General features: G+C 41.5%; 1 protein-coding gene across 1 annotated transcript in view; it reads right to left on the bottom strand.

The window, feature by feature from the left end:
• HECA (hdc homolog, cell cycle regulator) overlaps positions 1–19,676 on the bottom strand; it is a gene marked incomplete at both ends in the record, with an annotated part of 41,725 nt that overhangs the window by 11,159 nt on the left and 10,890 nt on the right. The window contains one exon of the mRNA XM_080699882.1: positions 1,240–2,280. Coding sequence (XP_080556008.1) covers positions 1,240–2,280 — 1,041 coding nt within the window. The remainder of the gene's footprint in view (positions 1–1,239; positions 2,281–19,676) is intronic.

The following is a 19,676-nucleotide window of genomic DNA, read 5'->3' as shown; positions in this document are numbered from 1 at the left end:
ATTCAGGTATAGAAAATGTTTTAATTGCCTATGTGATGGTGCTTGGTGAGTCTTGGTTCTAAAGGTACCAAACAAGGAAGTCAAAGTTCTCAAACTGCTGCATACTTTGACAAGGAAAATCTATTTTTATCTTCCGATCTACATTTATGACGTAAGTTAGGTAAATATACCTGGTTTACTTCTTTTAACATTTTTTTATGCACAGTCTGCTATGCACTGTAGTTTCAGGTGTGCAATAATTTGTACAATGGTTTATTCCCAAGTATGCCTTAAGCAGAACAAATGTGTTTTTTTTCTATATAGTTCCTTGCCTTAATAAATATGTAATATAAATTTAAGCAAACTTCTATTTGTATATTTGTAAACTAAAGTAAAATGAACATTTTGTGGAGTTTGTATTTTGCATACTCAACGTGAGAATTAAGTTTTAAATAAACCCATATTTTATCTGAAAAAAAATGCCCAATTCGTCTAAAGGAGGATGCAAGACTACTGGGTCACAGATGTTCCAGCTGCAGTTCCTGAAGTAACTGTGAGACATGTGCAGCCATCCTGAGCAGCCCACCCATGGAATTCCTTGAATCATTGCTGCCTTTTTTTTTTTTTCCAGTGGTGATACTGGTGATTGAACCCAGAGGCATTCTACCTCTCACCTATACCTCTAGCCCTATTTTTTAACAAGGTCTCATTGAATTGCAGAGGGCTTTGCTAAGTTGCTGAGACTGGCCACAAACCTGAGATCCTCCTGTCTCAAACATGTACTGGGATTACAAGTGTGCACCACCACAACCAGCTTCATCACTGCTTTTAAACCCCTAAGTTTTGGAGTGCCCTGGTTTCTATCAAAGGCTAAAAGATATAGGTGATTAAGTAAAACTCTCAAAGGAAATGAGACTACTCCACTCAACTTCAGCTCCTTTTCTTGGTAACTATTAAAAAGAGCTCTTGGAAATTAAAAATATGAGAACAGGAGCTGGGTGTGGTGGCACGCTTGCAATCCCCTCTTCATATTAGAGAAGAAAAGGAGCATAAAATTACCCACCAAGCCAACTATACTGGCACAGTGACATAAAAGCCACCACTGCCTCATTGGGCAAAGCTGACAGTCACATGCTACCTAGCACCTGACTGGGATGAAGATACATCAGTTAGAATTAAGCCAAAACAGAGTAATTTCATCTTGTTTGCTCTCTGGGTTTGAACAAACAGAAAGCAGGCAAGGTGAATCAACACCTATACCTTGAAGGTGACAAGGAACATCATACTCGATCTCATCGTGTCTCGAAGGGCTTAAGAACAGAGTTCCATCCACCAGTGGGAACTGTTCAAAGACAGGGAGTGCCCGGTGGCACAAAGCACAGTTTACAACATTTCTGTGGCTGGCACTGAGGGCTGCAAGAATGAACTTCCGCAGATCCTCGCCCTGGCCCACTTGGGCATCGTCTTCCATCCGCACATGGAAAGTGTTCAGCTTATGCCTGGGGATGTGAGTGAGGAGCTCAGAGAGGTCCAGCCGTCGCAGGAATTGCACAGGGGTATCAAAATGTGCCCCCCTATGAACAGGTAACCCAGCTGGACTGTAATCGAAGTGGGCATTTCTGAACACGTGGCCCCCAGCCATGGCCTTTTTGTGAGGCTCAAGGTGGATGGCATTCTTTAAGAATTCCCCAAGGTATCTGGAGGAGCGGGGGCCGCTGAAGTGGGCAGGCGAGAGGATGGAGTAGCCAGTTGGTGGGGACTGGCCTGGGGAACCACAGGGAGAACGGGCGCCGTAGGCAGCGGCACCAACGGCCTTCTCCTGGGAGTTCTGCCGGTCCATGGAATGCCGCCGGGGGAGGTCATGGTTCAGGCCTTTCTGGGGCTTGTTTGAGGGCCTGCATTTTTTTGCCTCCTCCCCAGCCTCCCCCGGGGGCCTCCCTGTGTTTTTCTCTGATCCAGACTTCTTCTTCTTCTCATCCTGCATCCGCTTCACTGGGTACCAGTCTGTGTCTTTTTTCAGGTGGCCCTGCCCACAGCGGCAGGAGCAGAAACGGAAGGCCAGGTCATAGCCCTTCTTGGTCCACATATTCTGGCGGCACTGCTTCTCGTTCCAGCTGCGGGCCCGGCCGATGCAGTTGAACTGCGCCAGGATGCTGCTCTCCCACTCATAGAAGCACTGCAGGTGCATCCAGGTGCTGCAGGGGCAGTGCTCATTGTTGCACACCACCTTCTGGTAGTCGTCCTTCTCCAGGTCCACGGGCCTCCCAAAGCTGCAGATCAAGGGTGTGGCACAAGGAGCTTCTGGAAGAGGAACAGAGAGAGGACGTTCAGTGCATAGGACCCCATCCAGAGAGCAAACCTATCATCCACTTTAGCCCACTCACCAGAGGATTGCTACCGCTGGAATAAACACCAGATGGGATTAAAAAACAGTACGATGCTGCCTCAAAGGAATTCGTTTTCTGGTATTTGCTATCTGCTGAAAAACAAACCAATGAACTTCGAAAATCCAAGTCCTTCACGGTGCAACTATGTGTCAGTATGTGCAACAGAGTGGCCTCCCATTCTTCTAAAATGTGGGTGTCATGATAGGTAGTTCTAGGGTTTCTTTAAAAATGAATCACTCCATGAAAATAGGAAATAATATGAGGCTACTTAACCTACCAATGGCCTCAGAGCCCTTTATCAAGGCTTTAGGTTGTCCTGGATACCAGAGAGAGGCTATAAAATAGATTGGTCTCATCTCCAACGCTTCTAGAATGGTCTGGTAATGTGATACTACTAATTGTTGGTCTGCAAAGAATTCCACTGTTAGCTTATGAAAGAAAAAAATGGAGTTCTCCCAAAGCTCTCAGACATAAAACAAAAACAATGAACTATTTCTACCTGGTCTCAAGCACATGTCTCCCACACAACATCCAAAGAGCATAGAAGCTTCTAGAATTAAAAAAAAAAAAAAAAAGAACACAATGGCACAAAGGAGATTCCATTTCTTAGGAAGTAAACATGATGCAAGCCGGGCATGGTAGCACATGCTTGTAATCCCAGCATTTAGGAGGCTGTGATAGAAGGATTGTGGTTCAAAGACAGCCTCAGCTACTTAGTAAGACCCTTTGCAACTCAGTGAGACCTTGTTTCAAAATAAGGAATAAAATAAAGAGCTGGGGAGTATATATAAAATAAAGAGCTGGGGAGTAGTTTGAAGATAAAATGCCCCTGGGTTCCATCCCCAATACCCCCCCCACACACACACACACAAAGATAAACAGATCAATAGCTGCCAGGGGGAGGAAGAGAAGGAATAGACAAACAGGTAAAACACAAAGAACTTTTTGGTTGTTTTTTTTTTTTTGTATTTTGGTGTGTTTTGTTTTTTTTTTTTGTAATACTGGGGATTTAATCCAGGGCCATTTTAACTCTGAGCTCTATTTTTTATTCTTTATTTTGAAACCGAGTCTCACCAAGTTGTGAGGGCCTAAGAGGCTGAAGCTGGCCACAACCCCAGGATCTTCTTGTATCAGTCTCTCAAGTACTGGAATTAAAAGCGTGTGCCACCACAACTGGCCACAAAGGACTTTTAAGGCCATGAAACAGTTCTGTTTGATACTATCATGGTGAATACATTATACAGTTGTCAAAACGTACAGAATGTACAGCACCAGCAGTGGCCCCTAATGTAAGCTATGGAACTGAGTGATAATGATGCCAGTATGAGTTAATTGACTGTAACAAATGTACCACTCTACGGAGAATGTTGATAAGAGGGAGGCTATGCATAGTGGGAGTAGGGAGTATATGGAAGCTCTCTGTACTTCCAATTTTAATGAGAACCTAAAGCTGCTGAAAAAAATAAAATCTATTTTTAAAAAATAAGAGGAAAAAAGATGTGTAAGTCCAAGTTCCACAGGAACTATATGAAAAGTGGGCTATATGGAAGCTATATGCAAGTGGACTAGTTATTTCATCTGCTTAATCCTCAACTTTCTCATCTGTAAATGGGTATAATTATAATCACTACCTTAGAGAGATTTTGGTGAGGACTAAGAAATACTAACAGAAGCCAGGTGTGGTGGCACATGCTTGTAATCCCAGCATTCGGGAGGCTGAGACCAGAGGATCGCAGTTTGCAGATAGCCTCAGCTACTTAGTGAGGCCCTCTTCAACTTAGTGAGACCCTGTTTCAAAATAAAGATTTAAATCATCATGCCCCTTAAATTCCTCTCTGCATTTCTGTGCCATTACCATCTAGTTCCTCATTTGCCTCCAATTCCTCAAAATAAGTAATTCCCAAGACAAGTCTTCAGCACTTCTCTCTCCACTTTTCTAGGCAGAAGCTAAATATTAAATTTGCCCTTCTTGAATGAGAGCCTACTGGCATTTGAACAATTCTTTGTAGAGTGGAACTGTCTATTAATTACAGAAACTTAACCACTGCATCCAGAGTACTAAATATCTGTAATACCCACACATCCTACCTTCCCATGGTAACCTCAATGTCCATAAAATTTTCAAAAGGCTCGGGAGAGCAGCATTACTCCCAATCTGGTACCACTGGGTCTGATCATGAAGGTTCCATGTGCTGTATGCCAAAGCTTAGACCACATGAGCTATAAAGGAGACACTAAGGGAAGGCTCCCCGTCCCACAATTCTGTTTCAGAACCCGCCCCCTAGTGGCAATGCGGGGCACAGAACTGAGCAGAGAGACCGAGGGCAAGGGCCACTTAATCTGGGGGAAGATGAGCTTGAGCTCCACTGCAGCGCAGATGATGGTGTAAGAGGCTGATGGACAGAAACAGCAGACAGGGAGGGGCGGGTCTGGACAGAAGATGACTTTAGGCTGCTCCACTGTGGAGCTGCTCAGAGAGTTGGCAGCGTCCGTGCACCACGAGGTGGAGAAAGGAATGTGACTGGAGCGTGAGAGCCAAGCTGAGAACGCAGATGTGGAGTTATTTACCCACAGAGGTTACATCTCTGGAACTAGCGAGATGCCCAAGAGGAACCTGAGGGATGGGAAAAAACAAGAAACTGGGAAAAGAAACCTGGGAAGTAGGGATTGGCATCAAGGCTGGAGGAGAAAAGTCCTCCAGAGAGACTGGTAAGGAAGGAACTGGAAATTCACTGGAGGACAGGGCAGGGATTATGTCGAGGCAGTCAGGGGAGCATTTTAAGAACAGAGGATTATGCGGAGAAACCGAGGAAAGGTCAGTGTTTCTCAGCCTCTGCACCTGCCATGGGGGCTGGATAATTTCTTGTTGTGGGGCCACCCTGTACATTAAGATGTTCAGCAGCATCCTACCTCTCTCTACCTATGGTTGCCAGTAGAACCTCCCTTCTCAACTGTGATATCTAAAGTATCTCCACACACTGTCAGCTATCTCCTGGGGGGCACAATCACCCCTGACTGGGAGCCATGGGTAAGGTAAGCCTGAAAAGCCCCACAATAAAAAGCTGAAAGCGAGCCAGGCACCGTCTGCACTGGCAGGATGGGGGTTGGGTCAGAGGCAGCCAGAGAAGAGCAGACAGGAGGGAGCAAAGTGGAAACTATGTAGAAGCTCTTCCTAGAGGTGTAACTGGAGAGGCAAGGAAAGGAAACGGGACAGAGGACAGCAAATGTTGAGACCTAAGCCTGTTCTGAGCGGGGGGAATGAAGTCCCCAAACTCACAACTGGACTATACAGGAGCAGGAACAATGGGATTCCCCTACTCAAAACCCGTCACGCCTCACCACTTAACCAACACAACACTGTACCAAAGGTGTCAGCATAGGCAGTGGACCCCATGAAGCCCGTGTGAATGCTGCATGTCACAAGCAACCCCCTCAGTGGGGATTCCTGGGCCTTTTCAGATACCCCTAAACTGACCTGTGTGTCTCCATGTGTCTGATTGCTGTTTCTTCCTAGGAGTCCACAATCCTTAATCCTCATGTGTCCAAATCCCATTTTGTCTAGGGCAGCAATTCACAGTATAAATTCTGTAACCAGCCTGTGTACCAGCACCAGAACCATTATGAGCTATGTCTCTGGACAAGTTACTTCACTTCTTTTTGTGTCAGTTCCCTCTATAAAATGCAAGTAACAGAACATATTATACACAGAGGTTACAATGTACAGAAACCCAGATACACATAGTGCTTAGAACAAGGCCTGGTGCCTGGTAAGCCTCCGCCCCTCACTCAAGTCCTTAAAGCACACCTGTAGACACCAGGACCCTCCTCCCCTGCAATCCGGCTCCTTCCAGCACGGTGGGTCTGAATCTCACTGGAGCCCCTCACATGGTCCCTGCCAGGGGACAGCTCAGGAAGGGCCACCTCTTGCTCATCTCTGTGTTCCTGGCACCACTGAGCCCAGGCCTTAGCAAATCCAAGGCTGAAAAAGTTGTATTAAAGACACTGGTATATAAAACCCACACATGACCAGAGGAGCAGGAAAGAGAAAGCCCCAGTCCTGGACAGACAAAAAGTAGAAGAGTGGCTGGAAACTAAGTACATTAACTGCATTCACCTGGCTGTGACTTTTTATCTCTTAAATGTTAGTCAATTAAAGTTCAGTTGCTTTTATCTTTAGTCCTTCAGAGGAACAGCCTTGCAGAGAATGTCTCTGACATGTAATAGCAATAACCAAAATATATCAGCCCAGACTAATACACTGAAGGAAAACCTAACTATACCTTACATTCACAAATATTCAAAATGTAGTCGCCAGGCGTGGTGGCGCACGCGTGTAATCCCCGCACTTGGGAGGCAGAGACAGGAGGATCGCACAGATTCAAAGCCAGCTGCGCTGGCTTAGGAGACCCTGTTTCCAAATAAAAATATAAAATAGGTCTGGGAGTGTAGCCCAGAGTTAGAAGGGCTTCCAGGAACCCCAGTACCACCAAAATTATATATATATATATATATATATATATATATATATATATATGTGTGTGTGTGTGTGTGTGTGTGTGTGTGTGTGTGTACATACATATATTCAAAATGTAAATTCTGACACTTACTTGGCATTTCTTTAAAAAATGTAGACAAAAAGTAGATTGAGAGGGAAAATTCTATTTTACAGTTTAAAATGCAGCAAATTTATCACTTAACCAATGCTGACCACTCCCAACATACCAATCTTTGGAGCCAGAAAGACCTGGCAAATGGTGCAAAGAGCTTAATGGAAGTACATGCGTGGAACCTGGAGGAGGTACCACCACGCTGCCTGCGTCTCTGTCCCTCTTACAGTCAGCCACTCTCACCTGCTTTCTACGCCGACGGCCCTGCTATGGTCCAGCCTGCGCTGGAGGCCTGGTCCCCATGGCAGCATGGGAGGCACCGTGGAACCTTTAAGAAGTCAGGCATAGCCAGGCATGACCGTACTGTACTCACTTGTGACCCCAAGGACTTGGAAGGCTAAAGCAGTAGGAGTTGTTCTAAAGGCCTGAGCCCAACCCAAGTGCCCCCTTGCTTTTCTTCAATCCTCCAGAGGAACACCCTGGAGGGACTGTCTCTAGGTGCAATGGCAATAACCTGATGCGATCACCTGCTCCCGCATTGTCCCTGCTGTTGCCATCATCATCCATACTCTGACCTCGCCAAAGAGCCCTGCCCAGAACTGAGCCAGCACAGACTTCACGCCAGACTCCAAACTGTGAGCTAAATAAACGCCTTGTCTTCACAAGGAGCCTTCTCAGGGATTTCATTATAGCAATGAAAAGCTATATGCACCCACTCCAACCTGCCTGCCCGGCTTGTTTACAAGTCAGCCGCTTTGATGTGGCATTGCAGCTAGGCCTCAAAAACAAATGCAAAGCCAAGAGTTTAATACTGAGGAACTCATGCAACAGGCACCTTTCTCTGAAGCCTCCAACCTGAGGGTGAGGCTGTGAGGGACGCAGGTGGTTCAGAAATAGGGGATTAGGAGTAATAAGAAGCTGAGCCTCAAGAACAGCCAGGGACTTCGGACAGTGCTCATAGGAGATGAAAAACAGGACCCCAATTTAGTGAGGGCATTTGTCAAAAGTGCCCTTTGGGACATTAATCTAAACTGTAACAATGACACTAAAAAGAAATATGAAAAATTTTCTCCCATCAGCAGTTTTAAAATGTGCATATAAACCCTCCAAGTCCTGCTCTCACAGGTTCATCATCACACACTCAGCACCCACATTCTACTTCTCCCTGCACAAGTGAAAATAAACAAGTATATTATTGTGGGCAAAAGTCTCAAGGAGTTTCAAGTCTGGACAGCAGGATAACTAGGCCAAGGTCACTTGGCAGTGCCTTGTCTCCCTAGCCTACTCCTCCTGCATCCCTGCCCCCAGCTCAAGTCACCACACTTCTTGCCAATTAAAAGCAAAGCATCAGCCACAATAGTGCATGCCTGTAATCCCAGTACTTAAGAAGCCAAGAAAGAAGGATCATAGGTTTGAAGCCAGCCTCAGCAGCATAGAGAACCCCTAAAATATTAAAAAGGGCTGGGAATGTAGCTTAGAAAGAATGCCTCTGTTTTCTTACCTGCAAAGTGGTGAAGTGAAAGTATCTACCTCAAAGGGCTGTTGTGAAGAGTTAGTAAGGTAGTCTGAACAAGGCTTGGCACCTAAGCATTAACTAGAAGTGATTATTAACAGCCACAGCATTTGACATCACTGATGAAAAAAATCAAGGAACTTTTAATAAGTTCAGAGGTACCCACTTCCTTCGCCAACATGTGCAGTTCTAGACCTACCAGCAGTTTAGCTTCAGAAGGTGCATGTTAACCCCTCCCCATCTGCTTCTTATCCCACACACAGGCACACAATCTCCTCTCATCCATGCCTCTCCCAGGCCCAAATCTCTTCCACATCCTACCACCCACCACTGTTCAGAGGGTGCCTGTCACTCAGCTGAGAAAGCTAACTCACACTATTGCTTGCTCTGCAGCCTTCAAGGGGCATATTAAACACTCTCGGACAACCTGCCACCACTGTTTTGCATGTTCCTCCAACGTACTCTGTCAATCATGACTTCTCACATGTCTTTTAAACTTATAAAGGGTATGCAACGTATCCTTACACACACACACACACACACACACACACACACACACACACCAAACAAAGCCACATGACACGCACCCACTGGCTAAATTTTTGGGGGTTTTTTTTGGGGGGGGGTTGGTAGTACTGGGGGTGGAACCCAGAGGCTTTCTACATCTGGGCTATACTCCCAGCCCTATTTTATTTGGAAAGAGGGTCTCACTAAGTTGCTAAAAGCCTCACTAAGTACCTGAGGCTGGCTTCGAACCCATGGGATTCTCCTGTCTCAGCCTCCCAAGCGCGGGGATTACAAGCGTGCGCCACCACGCCTGGCTCAACTGGCTAAATTTAAAGTAGAAAGAAAAAGGAAAAGGTGACCTGCAAAATTTTCTTCTTCACTCATTTAAAGTTAGTTTCCTCAGTGTCAGATAAATAAACACCTCATTACAGGTCTTTCCCAACTTTTACAAGCCTGGGTAGCAGAAAGTCATAAAATACAACTCTACTGTTTTCATGAGATATGATCCTGAAGAACTGACACAATTCAAGACTGATTATCCCCACAGACTGGGCTTGGGGTTTGGGAAAAGCATGCTCAGAACATATAAATCCTCAATCACTGTGTTGGGTTTATGCTTTAGTGGTGACTTCAATTCTGTCAGCATCATCCCTGGTGCTTCTTGGTTTTGTCTCATATATTAACAGTATGGTATGGCATAGCGTCTTTGATCACATCTAACTGCTGTTCCAAAGTTACTGGCTTTCAGAATGTTTTCAACACTAGATTAGCTCACTTAGATGGTATTTTTTAAACTATAAGAATTTTAAATCATATATAGTGAATGTCAAAAAATAACACAAATGTCACCAAAATCTTTAGAAATTTCTATCAACAAGAGTTCACATATTGCCAAAGGTTTCTTGATATTTATGTCTATAAGAAAGTGGGGCTGCTAGGGAACAAAGCATTTTTATAATTCAGTTGACCTGCCAGTTTTGAAAATATGATAGCTTAATGCATAATTTGGGGGAATCTATTTACTGAAATTTTGTAAATAATGTGAAGTTTTTGTTAATATTTATGTGTCTCTATTTAAAATCTTTATAGTTCAATTTGCACATAATGGGATCACACGGTACTAGAAAATCAATTAGCAGGATGCCTTTTCTCTTGCTTGGAGATTTAGAACTTGAGGGTACTAGTACACTGAAAACTATACAATATCCCTGCATCTACATGTACTATAGGAACACACTCTGAAGTAAAGGTAGGTCCAGGGGCTCTGGGAACCATATCACAACATCATAAACTGAGAAAAGGACCCCAGATTAAGTATAAGTACAAGCATGCATATATCTCTGCAGAGAACTGTTCAAACAGTTTAAACTATCCCATTTTTTAAGGACTCCAAAAAAGAATGCATGTCATTCTTTAGTACTGTATTCCAATTTTAAGGCATTATCTTTACAAGGAAAATAAGCTTGACTTTGACTAATCTTTGTCAATTCTGACTAATTATTGTCAGAAGAAAATACTCAAAATCTGGCTAAATTACATCCTATAAATGTGACTCAGTTGCCATGTAAGTTATAGTACAAATCCCCAGATGTTATACGTGCTTCATCCCTCTTGATGAGCCCCAAAGTGGTATCCGAGGGCCAATGGCTATACTGGGTTTGGCCCCACCCCTTATGCCTGAAATCTCAATACCACAGCTAAAACTACGAATGACTTTACTTCCCCCTAGGCTGTCCAACAAGTAAAGCATATGACTGCATGATGAACTGCCAACCTGGGTTATCTGCAGATCTGAGAACACAACTCATAACTTTCTTTGGTTTACCATCTTCCTAAAACTCAACTAGGAAATAATTTTTTTAAAAATTTCATGCATAGCTGATATGATATCCACATATTTCTCCAGATCAGAGTTTTAATGGGGCAGTTTGGCCTGCAATGTGTCATCTTAAACTAGTTGTTATGGGATACGTGGGATGTCTTTTAGGTGCAGTGTGTACTCTCCAGGCAGACCAGCCTCTTTAGCCTCTTCATATGCCAGGCCCATGAGGGCATTTGGGTATGGGGGCTCTTATGCAAGATCAAACTGATACTTCAGAAAGGCCTGATGGCCAAGAGCTGGGTGTCTGGACCACACTTGTTTCATCCCCAGGCAGACTGGTTTTAATAGTGAAAGAAGGCCTAATACATTTGTTTTATTTATGAAAGAATATTGCCATGAGCACTACTCAGTTTTACAAGCTTTATAAATGGGTAAACAGCTGTTTTTTGTCTTTTAATCTGATGGGCACTATAGAACACACCACTGCTTCTGCTTGTCTCTTCTCTCTGTGCAAAAAATCTGAAAGTGAAATTTGTGGACTATCTCTTGTAATGGCTCAGGGCATGAATTATTTTTCCTAATCTTATTGTTCCTATTATTAATATCTTCATTTATTATTTATCTTATAGTATTACATACATTTTGAAAGCCAGTGTAAATTAATTTTGGAACAAGGAAGGTATAAATAAACAAAAATTCATTCACCACCACTTCACATAACTTTCAAATATGCCAAATATGTATTAAAGTCTGTAATTGATGGGTGACAAGGTTACTGGCACTCATTTCCCCAAAGTCAGCCAGAGAGGGGTGCGCCTGCTTGATCTCAATGTAAATTCTGTCAATATCCTCTTCTGTGTGGTGATAAGACTATTTCAAATATTGACAGTCTAGTATGGTGATACACTATTTCAAATATTGACAGTCTAGTAGGTAGGCTTTTTTTTTTTTGCCAACCACTAGAGGAAGAGTATTATAGGAAACAGAAAAATATACACAATGATTATTTGGAAAGAGAAAATACCGATATTCTGTGTACAAATGAGATGGCATCAGTATTTCATTTTCATTTTTCTGTCCCTGGAAGGAATCAAGGAACATCAATAATGATAACCCATACTTTCTTCCATCATCATAACTAATCATGAATGTGGTAAAAGTTAGTCATCTGCAAATATTAAGGACTTGAGGTCATATTTTCTAAATTAGCATGTGTAGATATGCAGACACAACACTAATTTACTAGGTCTGATGCACACAAACAAAACCTAATAAATTATAATAATGAAGTTAAAGGGTGGAGATATAGTACAACGGTAGACTGCACACTTAGCATGCACAAGGTCCTGGGTTCAATCCCCAGAACCAAAACTAAGAAAATCAAATATAGGATAATCTGGGTACTTGACTCTAGGTCACTAGAGATAAGATCATATATTTTAAAAATTATGTATAGGCTGGGCATGGTGGCGCATGTTTGTAATCCTAGCACTTAGGAGGCTGAGACAGGAGAATAGCACAGGTTCAAAGCCAGCCTCAGCTACTTAGTGAGGCTCTTAGCAACTTAGTGAGACTCCGTTTCAAAATAAAATATAAAATAGGACTGGGAATATAGCCTGGAGTGAGGAAAGCCCCTGTGTTCCACCCCCAGTACCACAAAAAAAAAAAAAGTGTATTCTCAAAATGATTTAAAACTCAAACTATAAAGTTAAAAAATCATGTAGGAAGAATTTCAAAGTAACTAATTCAGTTTTCTTAGATTTGTTTTAGATAATTGTCTAAAGAAAAAGCCTTCAAATTTTTGAGGATACTATTGAACACTTACTTGGCCAAATATATTTTTATAACTATCATTTAAGAAACACCTTTTTGTATGAGATAAAATAAAACCATCAGCTTCAGTTTAGGGTCAAACATTGCATACTATAGTGAAATCCTGTTTCAAAAATGAAAAATAAAAAAAGGGTTGGGAGTTTATCTCACAGGTAGAATGCCCCTAGGTTCCATTCCCAGTACCAAAAAATAAAAAATAAAATAAAAATAAGCTGGGCACAATAGCACACAACTGTAATCTCAGGTACTTGAGAGACTGAGGGACATTCAAGGCCAGCCTTAAAAACAGCAGGGGATGTTGATCACTGATAAAGTGCCCCTGGATTAAATCCCCAGTACCAGAAAGTAAATAAGTAAATAATAAATAAATGAATGACACCAAGTCCTATACACAAAGGAAAGCTAGTCATTAACAAAGATACTTTCTCAACTTATTTTAGTGTGGAAGATAAAATAAGAACACTTAAGCATTTCTGCCTTAGCCTCTGATTCAGTTTAACCTCCTTTATGTTATTTTAATGTGAAAGCCCGCTACAAGGTAGGTAGCAAATTGAGAACATGGTGATTACATACACTTAAACATGTTTTTATGCTAAGAGTAGGGTTTAAACACAAGGTTTCTACTCAGCCAAACCATTCTACTCAAATAAAAATGGAAGTTGAACATACAAAAAAAAAACAAAAAACAAAAAACAAACCCTCCTAGCTCTTCAACTATACTTAACAACTTGGACTTTTAATGTTCTCTCAACATATTGAGTCTATTTTCTTAGGCTTACTCTCTTCTTTCACTTAAAACCCACAAGTTTACCCAGCCTTGATTCAAACTGAATAGAAATTCCATTCTGACTCCACACTCTGACATCAGTAAAGAAACTCCCATCAACCAAGCCCATAAAGCCCTCTTTTTCTTATTTAACAGAAGCCATCAGACCCAAAAGAGCATGTAAGCAAAATATGCCAGCTTTAGGTTGAATATCAGGATGTAGATAGTTCCAGTTTTTCCTGAATGTTTCTTTAAAATATAGAGATTCCACAGAAGAGAACAAACCCTTAATTCAAATGCTACAAACACTTTCTGAGCACAGGGAAGCTGGCTCTTCATTGATATGCCCAAGGTCATTTAGCTAGGAAGTGGCCTTCCCTCTTCCATCCCCACCTGTTCAACACATGAGTCAATCAAGAGTATGGAGCTGGGCTGGGGATGTGGCTCAGTGGTAGGGTTCTTACCTACCATGCTCTAGGTTCACTCCACATGTGCCACATGTCCTCTAGGTTCACCCCACATGCCCTGGGTTCACTCCACAGTGCCACAAAAAGTAAATAGATAAAAACAAAGAGCACAGAGGCAGAGACCAATAATTCTGTATAACCAGATCACAGTACATCATGCCTCTGTAATTAAGAAGAATGTCTTATTCAAAATGTTCAATTTTCATATTAATAGGCAGACTCACTTAAAATTAGTTATAAGATAAAAAACCAAATAAAGTAACTCTTAAATTCAATTATAGCATGAAGGTTTTCTTTGCACTCCATTGAAGAAAAGACAAGTATAAACATATTGTAGATAATAGAGCTGCTAAACACAAAAGGGGTAAAAAGTTACAAGCAAAGGCTCACTTGTCATTCAATGAGAAAGTAAAGCAATTTTGAAATAAAGAATGTAAAAAATCCCCACAATTCTCTGTAGAGAATCTCAAATTAGATAGAAAAGGTATGGACACTAAAAATCAGAAGTTCAGCCTGCCTTGCCTGCATCCTCTGTGGGTCAACAGATTGGGTTAAAACACCAATTTAAGATGATTTTAAGATGTCTGTATTTAAGTCAATAAAATCTCAGTATTTCCCTACCCTATCTATATTCTAAACTAAATCTTTATCGTCATTTGTTTTCCATGTGCCTATTCTGCCTTTCTGAAACCTCTGAAATAATATAATTTCTGCTCCCCTGCTTTCCCTTCAAAATAACCTAGTAAAAGCATTTTAGTGATCACCACAGCAGTCATCCTGCTGGGATCTGGGAAAAATAACAAGCCTTTGCCAGGGGCCACACTGCACAGCCTATTTCTGAAATGCTACATCAGCTACCAATAAGCAAGTTAAAGAATCTGTTGCAACAAGGAAAGACTTGTCAAAGGAGAGGGCATGTCTAAGTCTTAACACATACTTTAGTAAAAAAAGAAACCAACCCAAGATTCTGTCATGATTATGTCTTGATCTAAGAGATCCCTACATATACATACTCATAGCCGATTGCTACAAAATAACTTGTTTTCAAGAGACCAGCAGGCAAATGAACACTTGAATATTCTCTGGGAAAATTCACATAGCAATAGCTCCCTATCCAAACTTACAAATAAATGAAAGGTTCCCCCTACAAGAAGCAGAATATAAATTCTGGAAGATAGCATCACTGCAATTTCTTGGGGACAGCCAAGGCCTGTCCAGGTTCTTCCAGCAAATCAGAATAGACATTCATCACTAGTTGGGAAATGGCCACACTATATCTCAAACTGAGAACCAAAAACCTACCTAGAAAATACTAAATACCCCAACTTATAGTGCAACTGTTTGCTTTTCAACCAGCTCTACAGTTTGCAAAGAGTTTGTCACAATCATATTATCCTCACTTTCTCCAGATAAAATTTGGGCTTGGGAAGGTTCATTGGCCTTGCAAAATGGCAGAGCCAGTTCTACAGCTCTGCTGTGTCTCCCAAAGTTCACACTCTCTTGAACAAGACATTAGTATGGAAGCCTCTTCCAAATCACAGACATTTGAGAAACCTTAAGAGCTGCACTGATCAGCATGATGTAGTGTGTAAATAAACTCTTAGTTCAACTGAGTCACATGATTCAATCAAGAGTATGGAGCTGGGCTGGGGATGTGGCTCAGTGGTAGGGTTCTTACCTACCATGCTCTAGGTTCACTCCACATGTGCCACAAAAAGTAAATAGTTTACTATATTCATATATATATATATATATATATATATATATATATATATATATTTTTTTTTTTTTTTTTTGGCGGTCCTGGGGATGGAACCCAGGGGAATTTAACCTCTGAGCTACACCCCCAGCCCTATTTTTTATTCTTTTTTTTTTATTGGTGCACTGTATTCATACATCATAGTGGGATACAAACTTTTGTAGACATACATGCACACATCACCCAGTCAGCCCCCACCCGATCCCCACCCCATTCTCTCCCCATCCCTCCTTCCCATGCTTGGCTTAGTGGTTGACATCTAGTTTTATAGCAATTTATACAAAATTAAACATGATAATCTCACATAAGTTTCATTTGTCTGATACCAAGCTTTTGATGGCTTAAAGATAACATTTCAATATTTCTTTTTGCTTTCTTTCTTACCAGAGGATATTTTTTTTCTATTTTTTTAGGTGAAACTATCATATATTTATATATTTATTTTTCAGAAAAAAATCTATCCTAATATGGAATATGGATTCTAGATACCCAAAACGATCTTGAAAAAGAACAAAGCTAGAAGATATATATTTTCTGATTTCAAACCATATAAAGCTACAATAATTGAAACAGTGTAGTACTGTTCTAAAGGCAGATATATAAACCATTGGAGTTAAATACAAGCCTAGAGCTAAATTCTTCCCTATATTGTCAAGTTATTTTTGACAAGGTTTCCACGAACATTTGGTGGGGGAAATAATAATCTTTTAACTAAATATTGTTGAAAAATAATAATTACATAGAAAAGAATAAAATTGGACCCTTACCTAGTCCCATATACAAGTATTAACTCAAAATAGATAAAAGACCTAAATATAAATCTTAAGACTATAAACTTTTAGAAGAAAATCTGGGTCATAAAACCTCACAACATTGAAATTGGCAGTGATTTCTTGGATATGATTTCAATGGCACAGGCAACAGAAGGGTAAACAAACTCCCTAAAAAATAAAAAAATATTGTATATCCAAAGACAATGTAAACAGAGTTAAAAGTTACTGATAGAATGGGATAAAATATTTCCAAATGCTATATCTGAAGGTATATTAATATTCCAACTAGAAATCCTAAAAATTAGCAACAATAAAAGCAAACAATACAATTTAGAGATAGGTAAAAGACTAACATAAATAATGAATCTCCACAGATAACCAATCTTAGTTGTCTGTTGGATGGAAAATCTTGTTTCTCTGGTTCTGGTGTGTGTTACCTATTTCTTCTTTGTAGTTAATCTCTTTGAGTATTTTCTCTAGTGCTGGTTTTGAAGACATAAATTCCTTCAGTTTCTGTTTGTCATGGAAGCTTCTTATTTCTCCATCTAATTTGATAGAAAGTTTTGCTGGGTAGGAAATTTTTGGCTGGAAGTTGTTTTCTTTCAGAGTTTGGAATATGTTACTCCAAGCCCTTCTGGCTCTCATGACTTGGTTTGGGAAGTCTGGAGTGATTCTAATTGGTTTGCCTCTGAATGTCACTTGGCCCTTTGTTTTTGTTGCCTTTAAGATTCTCTGCTTGGCTTCCACATTGGTCATTTTGACAATTATGTGGCGTGGGGATCCTCTTCTCTGATACTGTCTAAAGGGAGTTCTATAAGTTTCCTGGATCTGTGTATCAACCTCTTGCTCTATGTTTGGAAAATTTTCTGCTATTACTTCCTTGAAGAGATTGTTGATCCCTTTGGTTTCACTTTCTTTTCCCTCCTCTATTCCAATTATTCTTAGGTTAGCTCTCTTAAAATGGGCCCATATTTCTTCAATGTCAGATTCCTGCTGTTGCATATTTTTTTCTAGATTAGAAACTATGCGTTCATTTTTGGAATGAACATCTTCTAAGAGAGAGATTCTGTTCTCCATGTGGTCTAATCGGTTGTTTGTGCTTTGAATTGAGGCCTTTACTTCATTAATTGCATCCTTTATCTCTTTTTGGCTCTCTCTGAGTTCTTTTCGAAGCACCTCTATTATTTCTACAGTTATTTTCCTGATTTGATCTTCTAGAAATCTCTGATTTTCTGTTTTATCGGGTTCTGATGTTGTGGGGTTGTAGGCATTCATTGCTCCAGTGTTATTCCTCTTTCCCATGATTTTGGAAGTTTGTGCCTTCTCTGGGTTCTTCCCTTGGGTCACTATGACTTCACTTAAGGTACTCTGGATCTCGAGTCTGTAGTATCTCAGACCCCACTACTCCTTTACTGGGTTGTATCACAGAGTGTCCGACCCAGGGAGTCGATAGAGGCTGCTTTAAACTATGGGGGGTGCCAGTTTGCACGTTCTCCTATGGTGTGATATCTCTGCCACTGCCACTCCCCCACTGGGTCAAGTCCCAGGGAGTACAGTACTGGGATTTCTCCTCTGTGGCCCGCAATTTGACTCACTGTTCTTGAGTACGCAGATGTAGCTATACTGGACTCGGTGAATTCAATGCTGCTGCCGCCGGTGGCAATATGGCGCCGTTGCCACGCCCTCGACCGTGAGGCTGGCGTATTTTTTCTTCTCTGGTTTTGAGTTCCACTTTGAGTTCCTGCACCGTGTGCTGAGCTCAGCCACTGGGAGCTTTAAATGCTCTCTGCGCCGAAAGATCCCGCCAGGCTGTTCCGCAGCTGCTCACCTCGGCTTGCTGTAGCCGTCCGGTGAATTCGCTGCTGCTGCCGGCAATATGGCTCTGCTGCCGCGTCCTCGGGCGTGAGGCCGGAGAGTCTCCTCTGTGGCTCTGAGCTCTGTTCTCAGTCCACTTTCTCTCTGGAGCCTGTTGGTTTTTTTGTTTCTCTGGTGATGGTGTTTTCTGGCTATGAAAGGCGCTGATTTTGTGGTAATGGAGATTGGTTGTTAGCGGGGCTCTTAAGCCCCGCTTTTCTCGGTCGCCATCTCCCCGCCCTATTTTTTATTCTTTATTTTGAAACTGGGTCTCACTGAGTTGCAAAGGGCCTCACTAAGTAGCTGAGGCTGTCCAAGAACCGCGATCCTCCTGTCTCAGCCTCCCAAATGCTGGAATTACAGGCGTGAGCCGCCACACCCGGCTCTATATTCTCATTTTATTAACACACACGTAATTTCAGTTCAAGTGCCAGCATGAGAAAAAGAAGAACTTTCTTTTGACTTGGCTTTTAGGTTTATCACCAGCAAGAGAGGGCATTAAAGTGGGGGGAGGTACTCAGCTTGAAGCTTGCTTCTTAAGAAAAGGTGAAAACAAGCATATAATGGGCCATTGTCTACAAGTTTCAAAGTCCTACTTAGTTGGTATAAAAACTTCAGGGCATTTTCCAAATGTGAAGGAAGAGACAGGTGCTAAGCACTAGAGCTCAGCTGTCCAATTCACAGTGGTGGCCAAGGACAAAAGGAGGAGGTCAGAAAGAGCAACAGGAATTGCAACCAATTCTGCGGAACAGGGCCCCCCAAACTGAACACAAAAAGCAAAGAGAACCTCACCAACATAAAGGCATTACTGTGCACTGGTGTTCAAGTGAACTCCAGTTACTAACTTTGCACCACACTCAATCCATTTGGCCTACGAGTAGTTTCAAAACTTTCTTCACTCTCCCCTGAGATTTTTCACTCTCTCCTGAGATTCATTTCTATGCAGATGTTATGGGATTACACAAAACACTTCCAGCCAGCAAGACCACCTTAAGGCTAAAGATGAATAATCTAGAGAAAATACATTCAAAAAGTATCCTAAATATACAAAGACTTTGCAAAAATCAACAGGAATGTAAATACCTTATTAGTAAAATAGAGATCACAAACAAGAAAAAATCCAAATAATCAGTACATATATAAAAGGATACAGACAATCCTACAAATGTAAATAAAAATAACAATGAGATGATTTTTCATCTATTTGGCAAAGATAAAAATGGCAATCAAAATTTACATCAGGGAATAGGAAGAAATGAGGGTAAAATGCCTGTCTAGCATGCATAAGCGTCTGGGTTGAATCCCCAGAACAAAAAAAGGGAGGAGAGAGAAAAAACAACAATGAAAAAGTGAGCACTCTTCCCTGCTCATTTAGTGTAAACCCTTTTGGGTGAGAAGTCTGGCAATAT

The sequence above is a fragment of the Muscardinus avellanarius genome (assembly GCF_963383645.1).
Source record: "Muscardinus avellanarius genome assembly, chromosome: 8".
Classification (NCBI taxonomy): domain Eukaryota; kingdom Metazoa; phylum Chordata; class Mammalia; order Rodentia; family Gliridae; genus Muscardinus; species Muscardinus avellanarius.
The sequence above is the reverse complement of the archived record's forward strand: the minus strand, read 5'-3'. Positions and strand labels throughout refer to the sequence as shown.